Source organism: Petaurus breviceps, unplaced genomic scaffold, assembly GCF_028583685.1.
Source record: "Petaurus breviceps papuanus isolate PSGF00001 unplaced genomic scaffold, PetGlider_PUasm1.0 221, whole genome shotgun sequence".
NCBI classification, from domain to species: domain Eukaryota; kingdom Metazoa; phylum Chordata; class Mammalia; order Diprotodontia; family Petauridae; genus Petaurus; species Petaurus breviceps.
Genome location: NW_027185877.1, coordinates 3484997 through 3501776, shown reverse-complemented (window position 1 = coordinate 3501776; position 16780 = coordinate 3484997). Strand labels below are relative to the sequence as shown.

The 16780-nt window shown below is 41.5% G+C and overlaps 1 protein-coding gene across 1 annotated transcript in view; it reads right to left on the bottom strand.

Annotated features, from left to right (window-relative positions):
• PAWR (pro-apoptotic WT1 regulator) overlaps positions 1 to 11648 on the bottom strand; it is a 137808-nt gene extending 126160 nt beyond the window's left edge. Inside the window, exons 1-2 of the mRNA XM_069094801.1 lie at positions 11531 to 11648; positions 10007 to 10791 (exon numbers count right to left, since the gene is read on the bottom strand). Coding sequence (XP_068950902.1) covers positions 10007 to 10618 — 612 coding nt within the window. The 5' untranslated portion in view covers positions 10619 to 10791; positions 11531 to 11648. The remainder of the gene's footprint in view (positions 1 to 10006; positions 10792 to 11530) is intronic.
• Positions 11649 to 16780: the final 5132 nt, after the last annotated feature.

Here is a 16780-nt window from a genome sequence, read left to right as displayed (position 1 = left end):
CTTCAAAATCATCCTTACCCCCTAAAATTTACATGAAGAGTCCACAGAGCAGGTGATTCAGCTACTGTACAACTACATACTCAAGTATCAAGTGCTATATTATTATCAGAACATAAAATTGAACAAAACCACAAAGCGTTATCAAGAGACAAGCTAAAAATGAGACGAAGGTAGTTCAACTGTTACTAATTATACCTTCAAGATGGATTATGAACAAACAAAAGATAGTGTGTCCCATAAACTTATCTAATACTAGGGAACTTCAAAGGATCACCTAGGAATACTTTGAGTCACCAAGTTTCTAGTCTTTCTAAGCCTTTGTTTTTGCTTGTTTTAGATACAGAAATGATTATGATCTAAAAACATAAGGAGATCAATAAAAATGGATTTTGTTTTTTCAAGTAAGGTCCTGAAGGACACTTGCTGAACGCCTACAAAATGTGTAGTGTTCCTAGCTCTCCTGTTGCTATACTCTTTGTTATATACTTATGATTAATCTCCACTTAGGTCAGAAGACAAAATAATTATGAGCAGCCTGAGGAGGAGGCCTGAAAAGGCAAAGGAAGATCAATGGCCATCACCTAGGGTGGAATGGTTTCATGACTGAAGATATGATCCATAAGGTCAGAGAATGAATTATTTTTCTTGGCTGGACTGAAAGTCACAAAAAGGGAATGAAGGTCCACTTGTGCATTCATCAACGTGTTGTTGTCTTTCCTTATAACTACCACCGGCCAGACATCAGAGCTTAAACATTCACCAAGATGAACAGAGGTCATATTGCAGTTCTCAACAGTACAATACACTGGAATGATTTAAGAATGTATATCAGAAGCTCCAAGAAGGGATGGAAGTGTGGGGGAGGGAAGGTTACTTTCTAATAATGTTTTCTTCATTTAAAGTGACTTCAAGTTGTTCCTAGGTACAAGGTCCAGATAGCTAGCAAACTAAGCTCCATAAGGACAAAGACTGTTTTGGTTAATTTTTTTTAATACCTCTAGTATCGTGCCTTTTGCACAAAGTAGGAGCTTAATAAATGCTTGAAATTAAAATGCTAGCTTTCCTAAAAATAACATTTCCTAAAAATTAAGCTATACAAAAGGAGAATGCTCAGAAGTGCTCAAGCAAAAAAAAAAAAAAGAAATGAAGGGCCTACTATGTGCCAGCACTGTGCTAAGTGCTTTACAAAGATTTCATTTGATGCTCATAACAACCATGGAGGTAGACATTACTATTATCCCCATTTTATAGTTAAAAAACCTGAGGTAGAAAGAGGTTAAGTGACTACTAAGTGTCTGAGACCACATTTGAACTCAGGTCTGCCTAACTCCAGGCCTATCCAGTAAGTGGATCTATCCACTAAGCCATCTCCCTGTAATTGGAATGGAAGACCACTTGTCCAGTCTGTTGTAGTTAGGATTTTGGTGAAAGTATCATCTTCACTAAGTGGGAGTCAAGGGCCCCTCCAAGTCTGTCCTTAGCAAAGAGTTCTTAGAATCATAGATTTAAAGCCAGAAGTCCATCTAGTCCAACTCATTTTACAGATGATGAAATCAATTCCAGTTAAGTGACATGACCAAAATCATACATACAGAATGAGAGATCCTTTGACTCCAAAGTTAAGGCTTTTTCTAAATATCATCTTATCAACATTATAATTGCTATTCTAATAAAAATAAATGCTTAAAATATACCAACAAAGCAGTTTAAAGACCACAGATGATCAACAAGACAAGACCAACCCATAGTGTTTTTTTTTTCCCCTTTCAGTATATATAAGTATTACTAGCTTCCCCCTTTGAAATAAGGTCCTTTGAGTCTTTGTGTGTTTGTTTTTCCTCTCAAGAAAACAAACTAGTAAATCATTTAAGTGTTCTTGTAAAAATATGCAAAATGGTCTGTGTTCAGAGGAACAGTAGCTATGAAGATCAAGCACTAAGGTCAGGAAAATGACCCCAGTGAGTCTAACACTGAAAACAACAATGGTGGTGGGGAGGGGAGGGAATGGGTGAAGATGGTCATACAATTTACCTAAATATTTTGTCACTTCAAGAGTCCTTACTGAAAACTGGCTAATCAAAACTGTAAGCAGCATGTGACAAGTTTACTTATATGCCCCTCTGTTGTATGAAAAGGAGACTCCCATAAAGAATAGCTTGGCAAGACATTTAAGGAAGGCTTCTTTTCAACCATCAAAGGAGAATGACTAAGTTAGGATGCTAAAGTTCCTAGGCACAACTTGTAAAAAATAAGCCAGCATGTAAATAACTATTTACACAAACTATCTGCCTCAACCAAAATTCTAACACTACCAACTAAATACTGGCATATATGGTTCACATTTATGATAAAAGAGAAGTAAGGAGATTGACATGGAGGAAGAAAAATCTCCAATTCTCATTTTTACCAATAATACCAAACTTTCTTCCCCCTCAAAAAATCCTTTAACAAACAGTATGAATGTTTCATCTCTATTTCCTGGCCTACCTTGGGCTCTCTGCTAATAAAGAATATAATACCTCCAAGAGGAGTAGAGAAGGTATATAGAGTATTACTAAACCATTGAAGGAATGGAATCTACCTGATCAAGAATGACCATGCCACAGCTTGGCGCATTTATCCCAATGCCCCAACCAATCCACAGTTTTTATCTTCTTAATTCTAGCAAAGTTGTAGCAGCAAATGTGACTGTTACCAGGAAAATAACCTTTGTTCTCTTGGCACTCTGTACACTTTTTTATGTCATCTTATATATACTTTTATGCTGTTCCCATAAAATTGCTCTAAGGCACTCCATCGAAAACAAATCTATAACATCAGAAGAAAAAACTGAGGCCTTGAGACTGGTTTCTTTCTTCTAACACAGTAACCTTCGTGTCTATACCCTAACTATCCTTTTCACAGGTCCAATTTTCTCCCGCTCTGAGTCATTAACAGTTTCTCTCCTGACTCATCACATAGAAAGGTAGACAGTCTGGAAAATAATGGCCATACCAAAAGGTATTGTGGGTGGGTTTTTTTTTTTAAAGCTATTTGGATTTATAGGGCCTACTAAGTAGTGCTGATGCTACAATTGCTTGAGAAATACCAACTGAATTATTACCATCTCTAAGCACTTTTAGGTAGCTAGGTAGCACAGTAAATAGAGTGCCAAGCCTGGATCAAGAAAATTCATCTTCCCACGTTCAAAGTAAGTGCCTCAGACACTTACTAGATGCTTGACCCTGTATGCCTCAGTTTCTTCAACAGTAAAATAAGCTGGAGAGGGAAACAGCAAACCATTCCAGTATCTTTGCTAAGAAAACCCTAAATGGGGTCACACAAAGTCAGACATGACTGAACTACAAAATTGATCATATCAGCTATTAAAAGTATTAAGTTTTTGCATTATCTATTTAGCAATTTAAGTAAAAATAAATCTATTACATGTTGACATCATAAAGAACATTTTTATGAAAAAATAACTAAAGTGTCCAAAACAAAAAAAATTAGTGAGAAAAGTGACTTTATTTGCTAATCTCTTTAACAACTGGCTTTGGATTTTCATTTGCTTCTTCATTTAATCAATTGTAATGTGTTGTTTGGGTTGAAGTATATGAAGAAAATCTGGCCTCACAAAGATGTGTAGATGGGAGGAATATTTTAATAGGCAAATAACATCTTAGCATTATTGTGAAAATAGCTTTGTCCTGAAAGACCCCAAGAAAGGCCTTGGTGACTTCCAGGGGTTCAAGGACCATACTTTGAAAACTAAAGCTTTAGGAACCTATCAAGTGAGGAAAATGCCTTTGTTAATAAAGGTGGGTACCTTCTCTACAATTATAATCTTAGGGAGTTTTTTTGGCACACTGATAAGATCAATCACCTTCCCCAGGTGCCACGCCGTCAGTATATGTGAGGACTCAATCCTCTAAGCCAAGTTGTCTAGATTTGATGTAGCCTTTAGTCTAATTTATTAATTACTGCTCGATTCTACAGTTTCACTATTCTTTTTTCTCATTCAGCTATTTACAATCAATAAACAAGCATTTATTAAACAACTAAAGCATACCAGGAACTGTTAGGCCCTGGAAATACAAAGAATATACTATACTAAGTAAAAAAAGAACAGTGCTAAGTACAAAGAATGCAACTATTCCTTCTCACCAAAAAGCTTACATTTTAATGGTGGAGATAACAAGTGTATATAAAAATATATAAATAATAATCATTATATAGCTTGCCTTCTCAAGAAGGTTGAGAAGGATCAGGAAAGATGAAGAGAATTTGGAAATCAAACCTTTTTTTTTTTAATGAAACAATTTTTTAAAACATAAATGGTAAGTATTTAACAAAATAATACACTTAGAAGAAAAAATAAAACTATATATAAATATTAAGTTAATAAATACAAATATATACATAGTAGTCAAAAGACTAGGAACTTTGTGAAGACGGGTACTAATAGGTACCAATGGGGGGGAGTCAGGAAATATTTCATGCAACATATAATCCCTAAACTACATCTTAAAGAAAGAGATCCTAAGAGGCAGAGGTTAAGGTAGGAGTACATTCCAGACATGGGGAGGATGGGGATGGCTAGAAACAAGACACAGAAACAGAATACAGAAATGTACTGTGTAAGAAAAAGAAAAAAGGCCAGGATCTTGGCCAGATCACAGTGAGAGAGGGGGAGTAATGTCCAATGATGCTGGAAGGATAGGTTGGGGCCAGCCTGGAAAGAGCTTTAAAAAGGTAAACATGGGAGTTTATATTTTATTTAGGCAACAGGAGGAAGCCACTGGAATTGGCTTAGGAGGGAAGACAAATGGTGAGATCTCTGCTTAAGGAAAATTATTTTGGCAGTAGAATGTAAGCTGGGCTAGAGTAGAGAAGACTAGAGATGAAACCAATCAGGAAATTCTTAGAAGAATCAGGATTCAGGGCAGCTAGGTGGCACAGTGAATACAGAGCACTGGCCCTGGAGTCAGGAGGACCTGAGTTCAAATTCAGCTTCAGACACTTGACACAGTTACTAACCATGTGACTTTAGGCAAGTCACTGAACCCCAACTGCCCTCCAAAAAAAAAAAAAGAAGAATCAGGATTAAAGGGAAAAAGGCCGGCGGGGGGGAGGGGGGGGTGTATAGAAGAGGTTGAGTGAGAGAGTTGGATATCTGGGGAGAACTCCAGTTTAAACATTACAGTTTCAGATATCTGTCGGCCATCCAGTTTGAAATAACCAGGAGGCAATTGAGACTGGAGTAAGATGGGAGATCTGGGAGGAAACTGGAGCTGGATATACAGATCTAGGAATCATCTGTATAGAGATAACAGTTAAACCAAGAGAGCCGTTGTGGTTACAGAGAGAACACAGAGAAGAAGGTGCAAGACCTGAGGTACCCCTACAATTAGGTAGAGTATGATGGAGGTTGAAAAGTTGATTGGGAAGAAAGAGTCAGAGAAGAGGGAAATGAGGCAGGAAGAGGGGAGTGTCACCAAAACCCTGAGAGAACATATCTAAGAAGAGGTCATCAATAATGTCAAATGGAACTGAAACATGGAAGACTGTCAAGATTTGACAAATAAGATCAATGTCAATTAAGGGATGAGGTCAAAGACACTGCAAAGGGGTGTAGCGTGAGAGGAGAGGAAATGGACATGGTGAGTCTGGACAGCTTTTTCCAAGGTGTTTGTCTGAAACAGAGTGGGAGAGATGATAGAATGATGAGTTGAGGGGAGGATAGGGTCTAGTGAAGGGTTTTTTAAGGGTGGGGGGGATGGGCCTGTTTGAAGACACTCTGAAGGAACGAGTTGGAGACTAAAGGATGAAATTTGTAGCTGAAGATGGGAAGGGATGGGATCAAGTAGAAATTAACAAGAAGGATAAACTTTTTTGTTAAATTGGCAGAAAGGAAAAAGAGGCAGCGTTGGTTTTAAGATAATAGGAAAAAAAAAGAGCTCACATTAAATGACTTTTTTTCAATTAAAGGTAGAGGCAGGGGTTCTTAGATGAAAGAGGAGGGAGTCAGAGATATACGGTACTGGAATGTCTGGAATAGCTTGTGGGCAGTAAAATACAAATCTGTTTAATCGATCTATACCCTAAAGATCATTTCTGATCAAAACCTTAAGAGCGGCTTAAGGAGGAAGTTTAGAAATGAAAAAAATTCCAGGGTATCAAGGAAGCCTAATCTCATTTCTCTTCCCACCTGTGAGCTGGCTTTCTCTTCCCTACTAGCTCCCTGAAAGTCAGGAGAACTAGGTGTTAGTCTCTCTGTTCTACCACTATCAAGGTGACAGTGGACAAGCCATACTCTCTTTGGGATTCAGCACCCTCATCTAACAAAATGACAAAGTTAAATTCAGATGACCTCTGAAGCTGACTTAAAACACTGAGGGACCAAATGTCTAGAACACTCTAGAGTCTGTAATAAAATGAAAATTTAAAAAAGAAATAATATTACAGATTACATGATTAAACCAAGAACCAGTTCAAATACCAATTCTGCTGCTTACAATAGGTGACACAAGCCAAACCATGTCTCCCCTCCCCAATCTCTTTGGTCCTCAGTTTCCTAATCTGCAAACTGAGGGGGTTGGGCCTCTTTCCCTTTTAAAACTAAGATCCCCAAAACTTGTCTTTCTCCTCTTCAGATGCCTCACATGGCAACAGATATATTTCAAATAGCTACTAAGCAATTTGCCTGTTTTTAAAAATCTTTTTTTTAATTTCAAACATAAAAAGGCCCTCCTCCATAAATCCTTCACAGTCCAATATAATCTCTCCCACTTCATAACTCACAGCATATATTGTTTCTACCATTCATTTGGCAAAAAATTATGTAGTGCAGTGTGAAACCTCTTTGTATTAATTAGTATCTAGTATCTCCCTCAATCCCAAAAGTTAGGACCCTGGAGAGTCCACAGTTCCTTACAGTTCTCCTATCCCTAAATCATTTAGCTTCCAAAACTTTGCACAGTGTGGGGAAAGGGAAGGAGTGATTAAAGAAATGATTTAATAAAGAAGCATTAAGAAACAGCTCAATATTATAATGTGTAAGTGGGAGGAAGGGGGGAGATACCTAGACCTATCTCCAAGCCAATTCGGAAGGAAGGAAGGGAGAGGAAGGAGAGAAAGAAAGAAATCAAGTGATTGTCTTTTTGGGGAGTGGTAACTCCCAATAAGGAAATTCCTTCCACCAAAGCACAGTAGCTTTGAAACTTGGTCTTCAAGTTGCCTAGGGGCACCAAGAATGACTTTGATCACAGAACCAGTATGTGTCACAGCCAGGACATGGACCCAAATCTTGACTGTTCTCTGTTGTCTATGCCACAATGCCTCTTCCCAGGGTACCTCTCTACATACATACACACAAATATAAACATATACATACACACTTAAAGAGTACACCTGATTCATAAACAAATTAGAAGGTGATCAATTATAACTATCAAAAAATGAACAACAACAAAAAGGGTAGTCGTCTTCAATCCTATAGACCTTTGTCCAAATCACCAGTAATATTACTGTCATTCATCAGTTTAATATGTTTGTCCCATAACAGGTGCTTAATAAATATCTGTTTAACTAACTATCTTCACTTGCCGGCAACCTTACAGTTTTAGTAAAGTATCTTGCAGATATCTAATAGTAGAAAGAATTACTACTAGTAGATAGTAGAAGGCATCATAATAAATGTGTCGCCAAACTGGCCCAAACTATATGCTGATTTTGTCAAGTACTCATGAGAAGGTGCTCTTAGCCTGATATGTAACTAAGTCTATTTTTGAATCTTAACATAAGATTTTTTAGATTTATGAAGCTACAATTTGAAAGTCAAGGTATAGGCATAGGTATTTTAGTGCCTAGAGAACAAAACTCAGTAAACTCTTTACAAGTCCAATGTAATATTCATTACTAAAACTTAACAAGGCACTTTTCAAAGGGAGAAATGGAACACACCTTCCAAAGGCAACAACCCAATTCTATCCAAACGCTTCCCCTGAAAAGTTTCTATTTTATCTAGTTCGTAGTTTTGAACTCTCAATGATTTAACAGAAAAAAAAATGGTATTTCTAAAAAGCAAACCACTACAAATCTTTGGGAGTGCTCAAGCCCTAAACCAGCTAATAATTAGGCACTGGTAAAAAAAAAAAAAACATTACAATGTTGTAGTTGTTGGGCCACACCATATGTAAAAGATGGTCCATGGTTACCACTGAGAGAAGGCAGCCTTCAGTTCTTTATTCAATAAAATAGGATCAAATTCCATAGACAAAAATGGTACCCAGAGTTGTTTGTTTTTAGAGGAAGATTAAATTTGGGAGTTAGCAACACCCAAACAGAAAACATTCCACAGTATTTAGACTCAATTGTACTTGGGAGTCATCTACATTCCCAGCACTCACTACATTCTCCAGCTAAGGGCATGGGTATTAACAAAAGATGTTTCTCAAGATCTCACGTGATACACCCTATTTATTTCCCCCACTAAACGTTGCTCTCCATATAAAAAGAATGGTGCTTGAGGAAATTATTTCAGAAGAAACAAATACCGAAAAAAAGTTAATATTAGCTAAGATACTGTAGTTTGGCTCAACTCTCTCAGAAAGATGAAAAGTAAGAAAAGTTTGAAAGTGAAGCAGGCCATTTTCATTTGAATCAACTCTCCTTTTTAAAAATAAAGTTAAGGAATGCAGTTTTACTCAAGCCTTTTGTCTTCAGTTTCCCAACAATCTTTATATTTTTAACTCAAAAAAAAAAAAACCCTAGAAATTTGATTACCATTCTTATGAATTCCTTTTAAAGTAATTTAATGAATACCAGATCTTTTTGTGCAAGTAGCAAACCACAGAGGACAGTTTTGTTGACTGATAAAAATATCTTTCTTCCTCTTAAACACACAGAGAACTGCTGCATTTTTCTACTTCAGGAATTCCTGAGATTCAAAACTGAGGTCTGTTCAAACCTACACCTTAATTTACTACAAATGGATGAACAAAGTGCAATTTTAAAAGCACTAAATCCTTAACATAGTTGTATAGTGAATTATCAAAGTAAGAGAACAAAATGCCATAAAGGGGCAGGAGTAAAAACAATGGAAAATATGATCAAAGAGATAAAAGATAGAAAGGATGAGGCAACACGAGGGTGAATTTAAAACCCAAGAAATTTAAGTTCCCCCCTTGGGTCCCAAAAGGGAGAGCCAAGGGTAGAGAGGATGGTGATTCCAGATAAAACTTTTTCTCCCTCTTCTCCAATGGGAAGGTGCCTGATTCTTTCTTCTTGTATGTCTGAGCTGTCCCTGAAAATTATTTGGGAAAAAAACAAAACACAACCTCCAAATATTTGCCCTGAATCCACCATTTTAGGTTTTCCAGGTAGTCAATCACACTTTTTAAATTACTGTATTTTAGGTGGCTGCAGTTTTAAACACTGTATTCGAAAAATAAAAATAAAGGGGGGGCGCGGGGGGAGGTAATGTGTGTGAACCAACTCTGAGAAGACACATCTATATGCATGTAAAAGATGGGGAGGTTTAAACCACCCCTTCCGGGGCTTCAAAGCAAAATGACTGTCTTCAATTCTACTAAAGTCACAGATTTCCTTACAGATGGCCTTAGACGGTGAATGGAGAGGAGGGAGGAGAAAGACGGAGGCTGAAAAACATTCACTCAAAACTTCAAAAACTTCTCTTCACTGCAGCAAGCTAAACAGGAAAGCCAAAGTAGGCAAAGAGGTTTGGTTTCTACCAGTGCGCAGGAGAAAGAGTCAGGGTCAGACACTGTCTTGTGAAAGTCCCCAAACACGTGTTTCAAAGTTTCTGAAAACTTAAAACTATTCAAAGCCATTTAGTCCGGGGTGAAGCCTCCACCTCCCACCAATCGCTGGATTCTTGCCCAAGAAGATTGAGAAGAAGGGAAGGGGGAGAAAGAGGGGACCAAACTTCGGAGGCTCCTGAGAGGGAGGGGAAGGGGCTGAGGGAGGATGGAGGGAGGGAGCCTTCCTCCTCACCCTGGCTCACCTCAGCCGCAGGGATATTCACGACTCCAGTGGATCGCCGCTTCTCTCGCAGCTTCCTCTTCTCGATCTGCCCCTTGCCTTTCCTCGCACTGGGGCCCGAGGTCTTGCCCTTCTCTTTGGCACTGTCCCGCTCCTCCCGGTCGCCCAAGGGGGGCTGCAACCCGGCATCGAGGACGGCTCGGGTCCCCGCGGTGGGGCCGTGGGACAAGGGGGGCGCGGCCGAGGTGCTGGGGAGCTCTTCCTCGGCTCTGCGGGGATCCGGGGGTGCTCGGGCCGGGGCTGAGCCGGCTGTGGAGGGGAGGGGATAATTGACACCCCCGGGGGCGGGGGCAGCAGGTGCTGGCACGCTGGGGGGGTGGTTGTTGTTGTTGAGCTCGGGGGTCACGGTGGCGGGCGAGGCGGAGTTGGGGGGAGCCCCCAGCGCTCCAGCCAGGAGCTTGGTGACCCCATCGCTACCCACCCCTCCTCCGGCCACCCCGCTAGCAGGGACCGTAATCTGGGGGCTTTGCTTGGCTCGCATCTTCTCCCTCTTTGCCTTCCATTCCTCCAGGAAGTCTGTGGTGGTGTTGCCGCTGCCACCGCTGGCGCCGGTCCGGTAGCCACCGGTCGCCATATTCCCAGAGGGGACGGGTGAGCCCCTCTCTCCCCCTGAGCCCACCCCCCGGTCCCCGGCACTGCACCTCCTCCTCCTCCTCTGCTTCCCGCGGCTGTGGCCCAGAGCGCCAACCAGGTCCAGGCAGAACTAGAGGGTACGACCCCCGGGCGGGGGCGACCGCGCCACTCCCCCTGCAGGAAGAAACACAAAAGGGGAGGGGGCGAGAAGGGGGGCAAGAGGTGAGAGAAGGGGGAGCCGGGCCCTCAGCACTCCCCCGCCTCCAGGCACACTCCCCCCACCTCGTCCTGCCACACACAGCCCCTATGGGTGACCAGTGCGGCCAGCCCCCTTGCACACACCAGAGAAAATGCCCACCTCACCCCCAAATACAGCCTGAGCCCCTCTCTACCTCGCACAACTTTTCGCGACCATCCCCAAATGGGGCGCGTTCTGAAAAATGGGGAGGGGACTTACTCTAGAGGGCGTCATAATTAACTTGGTAAGAGTTTTCGGGGAGTTGGACTTGCGGGGGGGGTAGCTTAGCCTTGCCTTCCCGAGGGGCTCAAGCCCAGGTCCTCCCCCGAGCCCGGGTTATTTCACCTCCACTCAATTTTGCAAACCAGCTGGAGGAGGAGGAAATGGGGAGAAGAAATACACCTCCACCTGCCAGCCGACGACACTTCCCCCTCTCTCCCGAAACCCTGAACCCCCCCCCCCAAATAGTAAATAAATAACCCTGCCACCATAACTGGGAATGGGGGCTCAGAGCCCTGTCCACGCCTTTCCCAGCGAGAGGCGGGAACCTGTCCGGACACATGGACGCCCGGGTACTGCCGCGGGAAGGGAGGGGACAGCGCCCCCTCCTCCCTCCAACTCCCGCCGTCCTGTCCAGCCACTGGGTAAAAGCTTCAGGCGCCCGAGCCCACTTACCCCGCGAGGGACGTCCGGCCGCGGCGCTGGCCCCGGCCTCGCAGCCCCAGGTGAGCGCGGTAGCCCCGACAGCTGCGTGCGGCTGCCTCGCCCCTCGCTGCCCGCCCGCCTGCCTGCCTCCCCGTCCCGGAAAGAGCCGCGGCAAACTCTTTTTCCCCTGAGTTCCCAGTTCTCTCGAGGGAGAGAGCCGAGAGAAGCCGAAGCGCCGGCGGAAAGAACCGAGGCGGATCTCGCTGGGGAGAGGGAGGGGGAGGGAGGGGTGGAGTGGGTGGGGGACGGAGTGGGAGAGAGGACGCCCTGGCTGAACTGATTGGTTTGTGGCGTGGGCCCCGCCCACTGGCCAGCCCTCTCCGGCTCCGCCACTGGTGGGGCTCAGGTGCGAGGCGCTGAGGACCTAGGTGCTTCACTCCCTACTCTCTACGCCCTCTGCGGCTCTGCCCTGCGGTTTCCTCTGCCTTTCTCTCCTGGCTCTACAAACCTTGGGAGAGGGACGGAGGCAGTGCTGCTGCAGGTAGGGGGCACACCTCTCCTGTCCCCAGATCCATAGGGAGTGTGACAAGCTAACCTCCCTCTCCCCTTCCCCAGGGTCATCTCCGGTCCTCCTAATCTTTATCTTGCCACTGGACCCAGATGGCTCCCCGGAAAAAAGTGAGGCTGGTGACTTTGCACAGCCCTCTCTCACCTACGTCCAATTCACTTGCAAGTCATGGCATCACCTTCTTGATGTCATGGCCCTCTTTTAAGAACGAAGGACAAACAACGATAACAAGGGTGCCTGACCGAAGTACTGATGGATCAATGCCCAGCACCTTTTTGAGAGTGAACGTGGGCTCTTTGGTTCAATCAACAAGCACTTACTCTGTGCCAGGTACTGGACCAAGCACTAAGTTTACAAAGAAAAGCAAACTTGTTCCTGGCCCCAAAGAGCGTACTCTCCTCTTCACCTCCTCCCTCCCGCAAGGCTAAAGGCTTCTGGGATCGTCCCTCAACACCACTCCCTCCACCTCACACCACTCCCACATACATGCCGGCACCTTTCAACTCTTCCGTACCTACCCCTTATATTGCCTCAGACTCTTCTTTTCCTGTAATGGGAATTTATCTATACTCCCAGACTAGGGAGGATAGACTACAATCAATTCTTGATTATTCGGGGATCGCATACTCAATGTCAAGAATCGTCTAGATTCGTGGCTATTTTCACTGATCATACTGGATGGTACGTTGAGAAGAACTGAATCAGAAACCTAAACAGGATTCATGAAATCCTAGATTTTAGGACTAGGATGACCCTTAAAGATGACCTTAACTCATTCTTCTCTTTAAAATTTTTTTTTTATTTTTACATGCATTTATAATCTGTCCCTTCCACTAGTTTACCACAGACCCCCTCCAAAAAATAAATAGGGAGAAAAGCTTTATCATAATCAAACAGTTCAGCAAAACAAATGACCACATTGGCCAAACCCAAAATCATCCTCACTTTATAGATGTGGGAACTGAAACATAGAGAAGGGAAGTGTCCTGCCTAAGGCCACAGGTTCTCAGATTGCAAATCAAGCAGTTTTTACACTATTCCAATTTTTTTGCTGACAATACTGGTGTAAAGACTTGGAAAAGGGAAAGGAAAAGGAGACTGAAGAAAGATTTTGAATGTTTCTGGGGGAGGGAGAGGGATTAAAAAGGGAATAATCAATATTTAGGGCAAAACTATCCCATTCTAGAATTAACACCTTAACTATGCAAGAACATTTTATGATTGAATCAAACTATCAGAGGGTAAAAAGGGTCTATATACAATGACTAAAGCAGTTTATATGAAAGGAAGACACTACCTCAGAACCATTTGGGAAAGATTCTGCAGAAATGGATTGGAGAGATGAGTAATCTCAACATTTTCAGCCCACTTTTGAGGAGTAAAGGACTTAGTTTAATTGTTAGAAGGAAGGGAGATTTTGATGAGAGTCATCAGTTTTGTAGGCATCTCAGAGCAGAGAACACAGGCTGAGGGAAATCCTAAGAAAAGTTCAGCCCTTTGCCCAGCTTTCCCTTCTGGTATGTCCCTGTCCCCAGACACTATAATTCAGATCAGTTGGTCAGTCCTTTCCAACTCTTCCTGACCTCACTTGAGGTTTTCTTGGCAAAGTTACTGGAGTGGTTTGTCATTTCCTTCTCTAATTTGTTTGACAAATAGGGAAAAGGGTTAAGTGATTTCCCCAGCTAGTGTCTGAGGCCAGATTTGAACTCAGAAAGAGGAGTCTTCCTGACTCCAGACCCAGCACTCTATCCGCTGCACCACCTAGCTGCCCTGTATACAAAATATTTATATTAATATATATTTATAATATAAATATTACTATATTTATAATATAGTAAACTGAATTTTGTCTTCAACTCAAGGAGGTCAGTGATTAACTAGGGAATAGATATCAATGTAAGGTTCGGCAGAGAGTTCAGCCTCTGTTTGGGTATGAAGAATTTTCTTAACTGGGGGCTCAGAGTTATATTGTAACAGAACTCAGATTTTTTTCATCTAAAATAACCTCCCTGAAGTTGAAAAAGAGGAAAATACTTGGACTTTAGCGCACCTTATATTGACCCCAAGTCTTAAAGTGAGCTAATTATTGTAATTGCTTAATACAACAAAGTAGCACAGCAAATATTTCTGTAGGACAGTGAGGAAAGGACCCCTGGAAATTCTCATAGGATGAACAGATTGGTTAAAAACCAGGAAGTGACAAAAGCTATACTTGGATTTACAGATTTCATTTATTCCATTGATGTTGAAAAGCTTCCTGGCTACCCTTTTGGGCACACTGGGAACAGAGATACATGGAAGTCAGAATAAAGATACCTGCCTGCCACATGGTGGCAGGAGACTTTGGGAGTAAGATTCAACAGCCCATAACTTCATCTTTAGTAATCTGGACCAGTGCATAAAAGCAAGCCAAGACAAGACAGTGAGATGATTGGTTTTAGGGCTGTACCTGGTGCCAGTCCCCTGTGAGCTTCAGTTCAATGTTGGGGACAAAATAAGGCACTTGTAGGTCATTGAACAATTATCAAAAGGAGGTTTACATAGCCCTAACATAGCAATCAAGTGCAACAAGATATAGTGGCTTTTATATATACCACCCTCCTCCTCATGGAAACAACCCTGGTCAGCAGGACAGGGTTGGTCACTTCAGTGGATAATTATTATAGTGATATACTGTTTTTCCATGGACTTAAGGTAGGTAGCACATTAGTTAATAAGTTTCTTACACTACTACAGTGCCCAAAGAGTCATATCCACCCATGTTGGAGGGGTACCAACCCAAGTAAGTAGGGCCACATATGCTTCTAGGTGACCAGAAAGCCACATCAAAATAGCTACAGCTTAAGCCTTGACACACCCCCAGACAATCAAGTCCTGATTTTGTTGCCTACTAGGGAAAATCTAGCCCAACCTATTTTGTTGAGCTATAAGGGTAGCAGAGAGAACTCTAGTAGATATTGGTCTTTATCAAAACTGGGGACCAGTGCATGTAGCAAGAAGATTAATGATCAGCATGTTGAGCTTGAATTCAGATCGACAGCCAGAAATGGCCATTTTTAAAGATTCCTATCAGTTAGTAATATGGAGAGAAGGAAAGTTTCCCCTCTGAATGAATTTCCTCTGATATATCTTCATATAGTCTGGATCCAAAACTGAGTCCTCCCCCCACACACACATTTCTCTCTTCCTTTACTTATGTTACAAGACCTTAAAGTGCTAGAAGAGGTTCCGGAAATGAATGAATAAATGCTCCAGGAAGAAATCCCTGGTCTCTTCCTTTTCCATTTTTTTCTGTGTTCAATAAACTGTAAGACCATGGTAAATTGAGTGAATGTAAAGATTGTCTGTACTAAAAGAAGACGTTTCAGATGTGAAGTAGGCATAACTAGAATCATAGACTTTAAATTTTAATATTTTAAGTGATATTCTCTTGTTCTTATCCTAACTTAAATTGAACTCCATGTCAAGAGCACCACTAGAAATTCCTCCTCTAGTGGGTGCACTAAAGGGTACTCATCTGAGTTTGCTTACTGAGGTCCCTCTGGTGGCCAATGGGAATACTGAGGTTTCTAAGAAAGGCTATTCCACTCAGATGGCAGAGGATCTCTGAAAAAGACCCCTTGATCCGTGACTTGAGTATAGTTCCACCTGATGGACACATAAAATATTGCACTCCCTCTTTGGATGATTATTATAGTGACATACTGTCTCTCTGTGGTTTGAAGGTAGGCGGCGCATAATAGCTAATAAGAGTTGCTTGTGCTGCTACAGTGCCTGAGTTTCACATGAGGTACCCACAATATATCATGTGCAGCCCACAAGATTTGAGTAATATTCCTTTCCAAAAATGTCCCTCCCACCCAGATGCCATGGTACATAAAATTTTAGCATCAGAGATTCGTCATTTTAAGGTCTTTTAAAATCTGAAGGAGATAATTCATTACCTTAATTTACATAAAGATGTTAGTGATTTATCTGATTATTTCTGCCTTACAGTAGGATGCTCAGCATGAAAATATGGGGTCCCTGACAAAGTGTGGGCAGAAGAATTGAGGGGGCACCTAACAATTTACAAACATGAAAGAAAATAAATATGAAATGAGATAACCTTTACTCTTCATACATTTTTCACTGAACATTTTAATGTAATTGTTAGAATTAGTGGGCTCTGAGTCAGGAACATTGGAAACTACTGACTTGTATACCCTCAGGCAAATTGTTTAATTATGTCTCAACTTACTTGTGTGTGAAATAGGGATAATAATACTATCTAGTATTAGAATTGATGAAGTCCTTAGATAATGGGTACTATATAAACCTACTAAAGTAGCAATTATCCGTCCATAAAGTGCCCCAGGAGTCTTGGATAAAATGAATTGCTGATGCACAGAGCATTATTTATATTATTGCTTATTATAAAAATATTATATTATTTATTATTGTTTATTATAACAATTATTATTGTTATATATATAAATGATATAATTTTAAACTGTGGACCCCACTCCTCAGAGGTCTGTGGAAAGATTTCAGGGGGTCCATCAAGTTGGATAAGAAAAATAGTTACATTTTTTTTTCACTAATCTCTAAATGGAATATATATATAATATAAACTAAAATTATATCATTATATATATGCATATATATAACAATGCCTATACTTTACTATTACTCCCAAAGATATATTTTATACTAATATCCTTTCAGTTTTG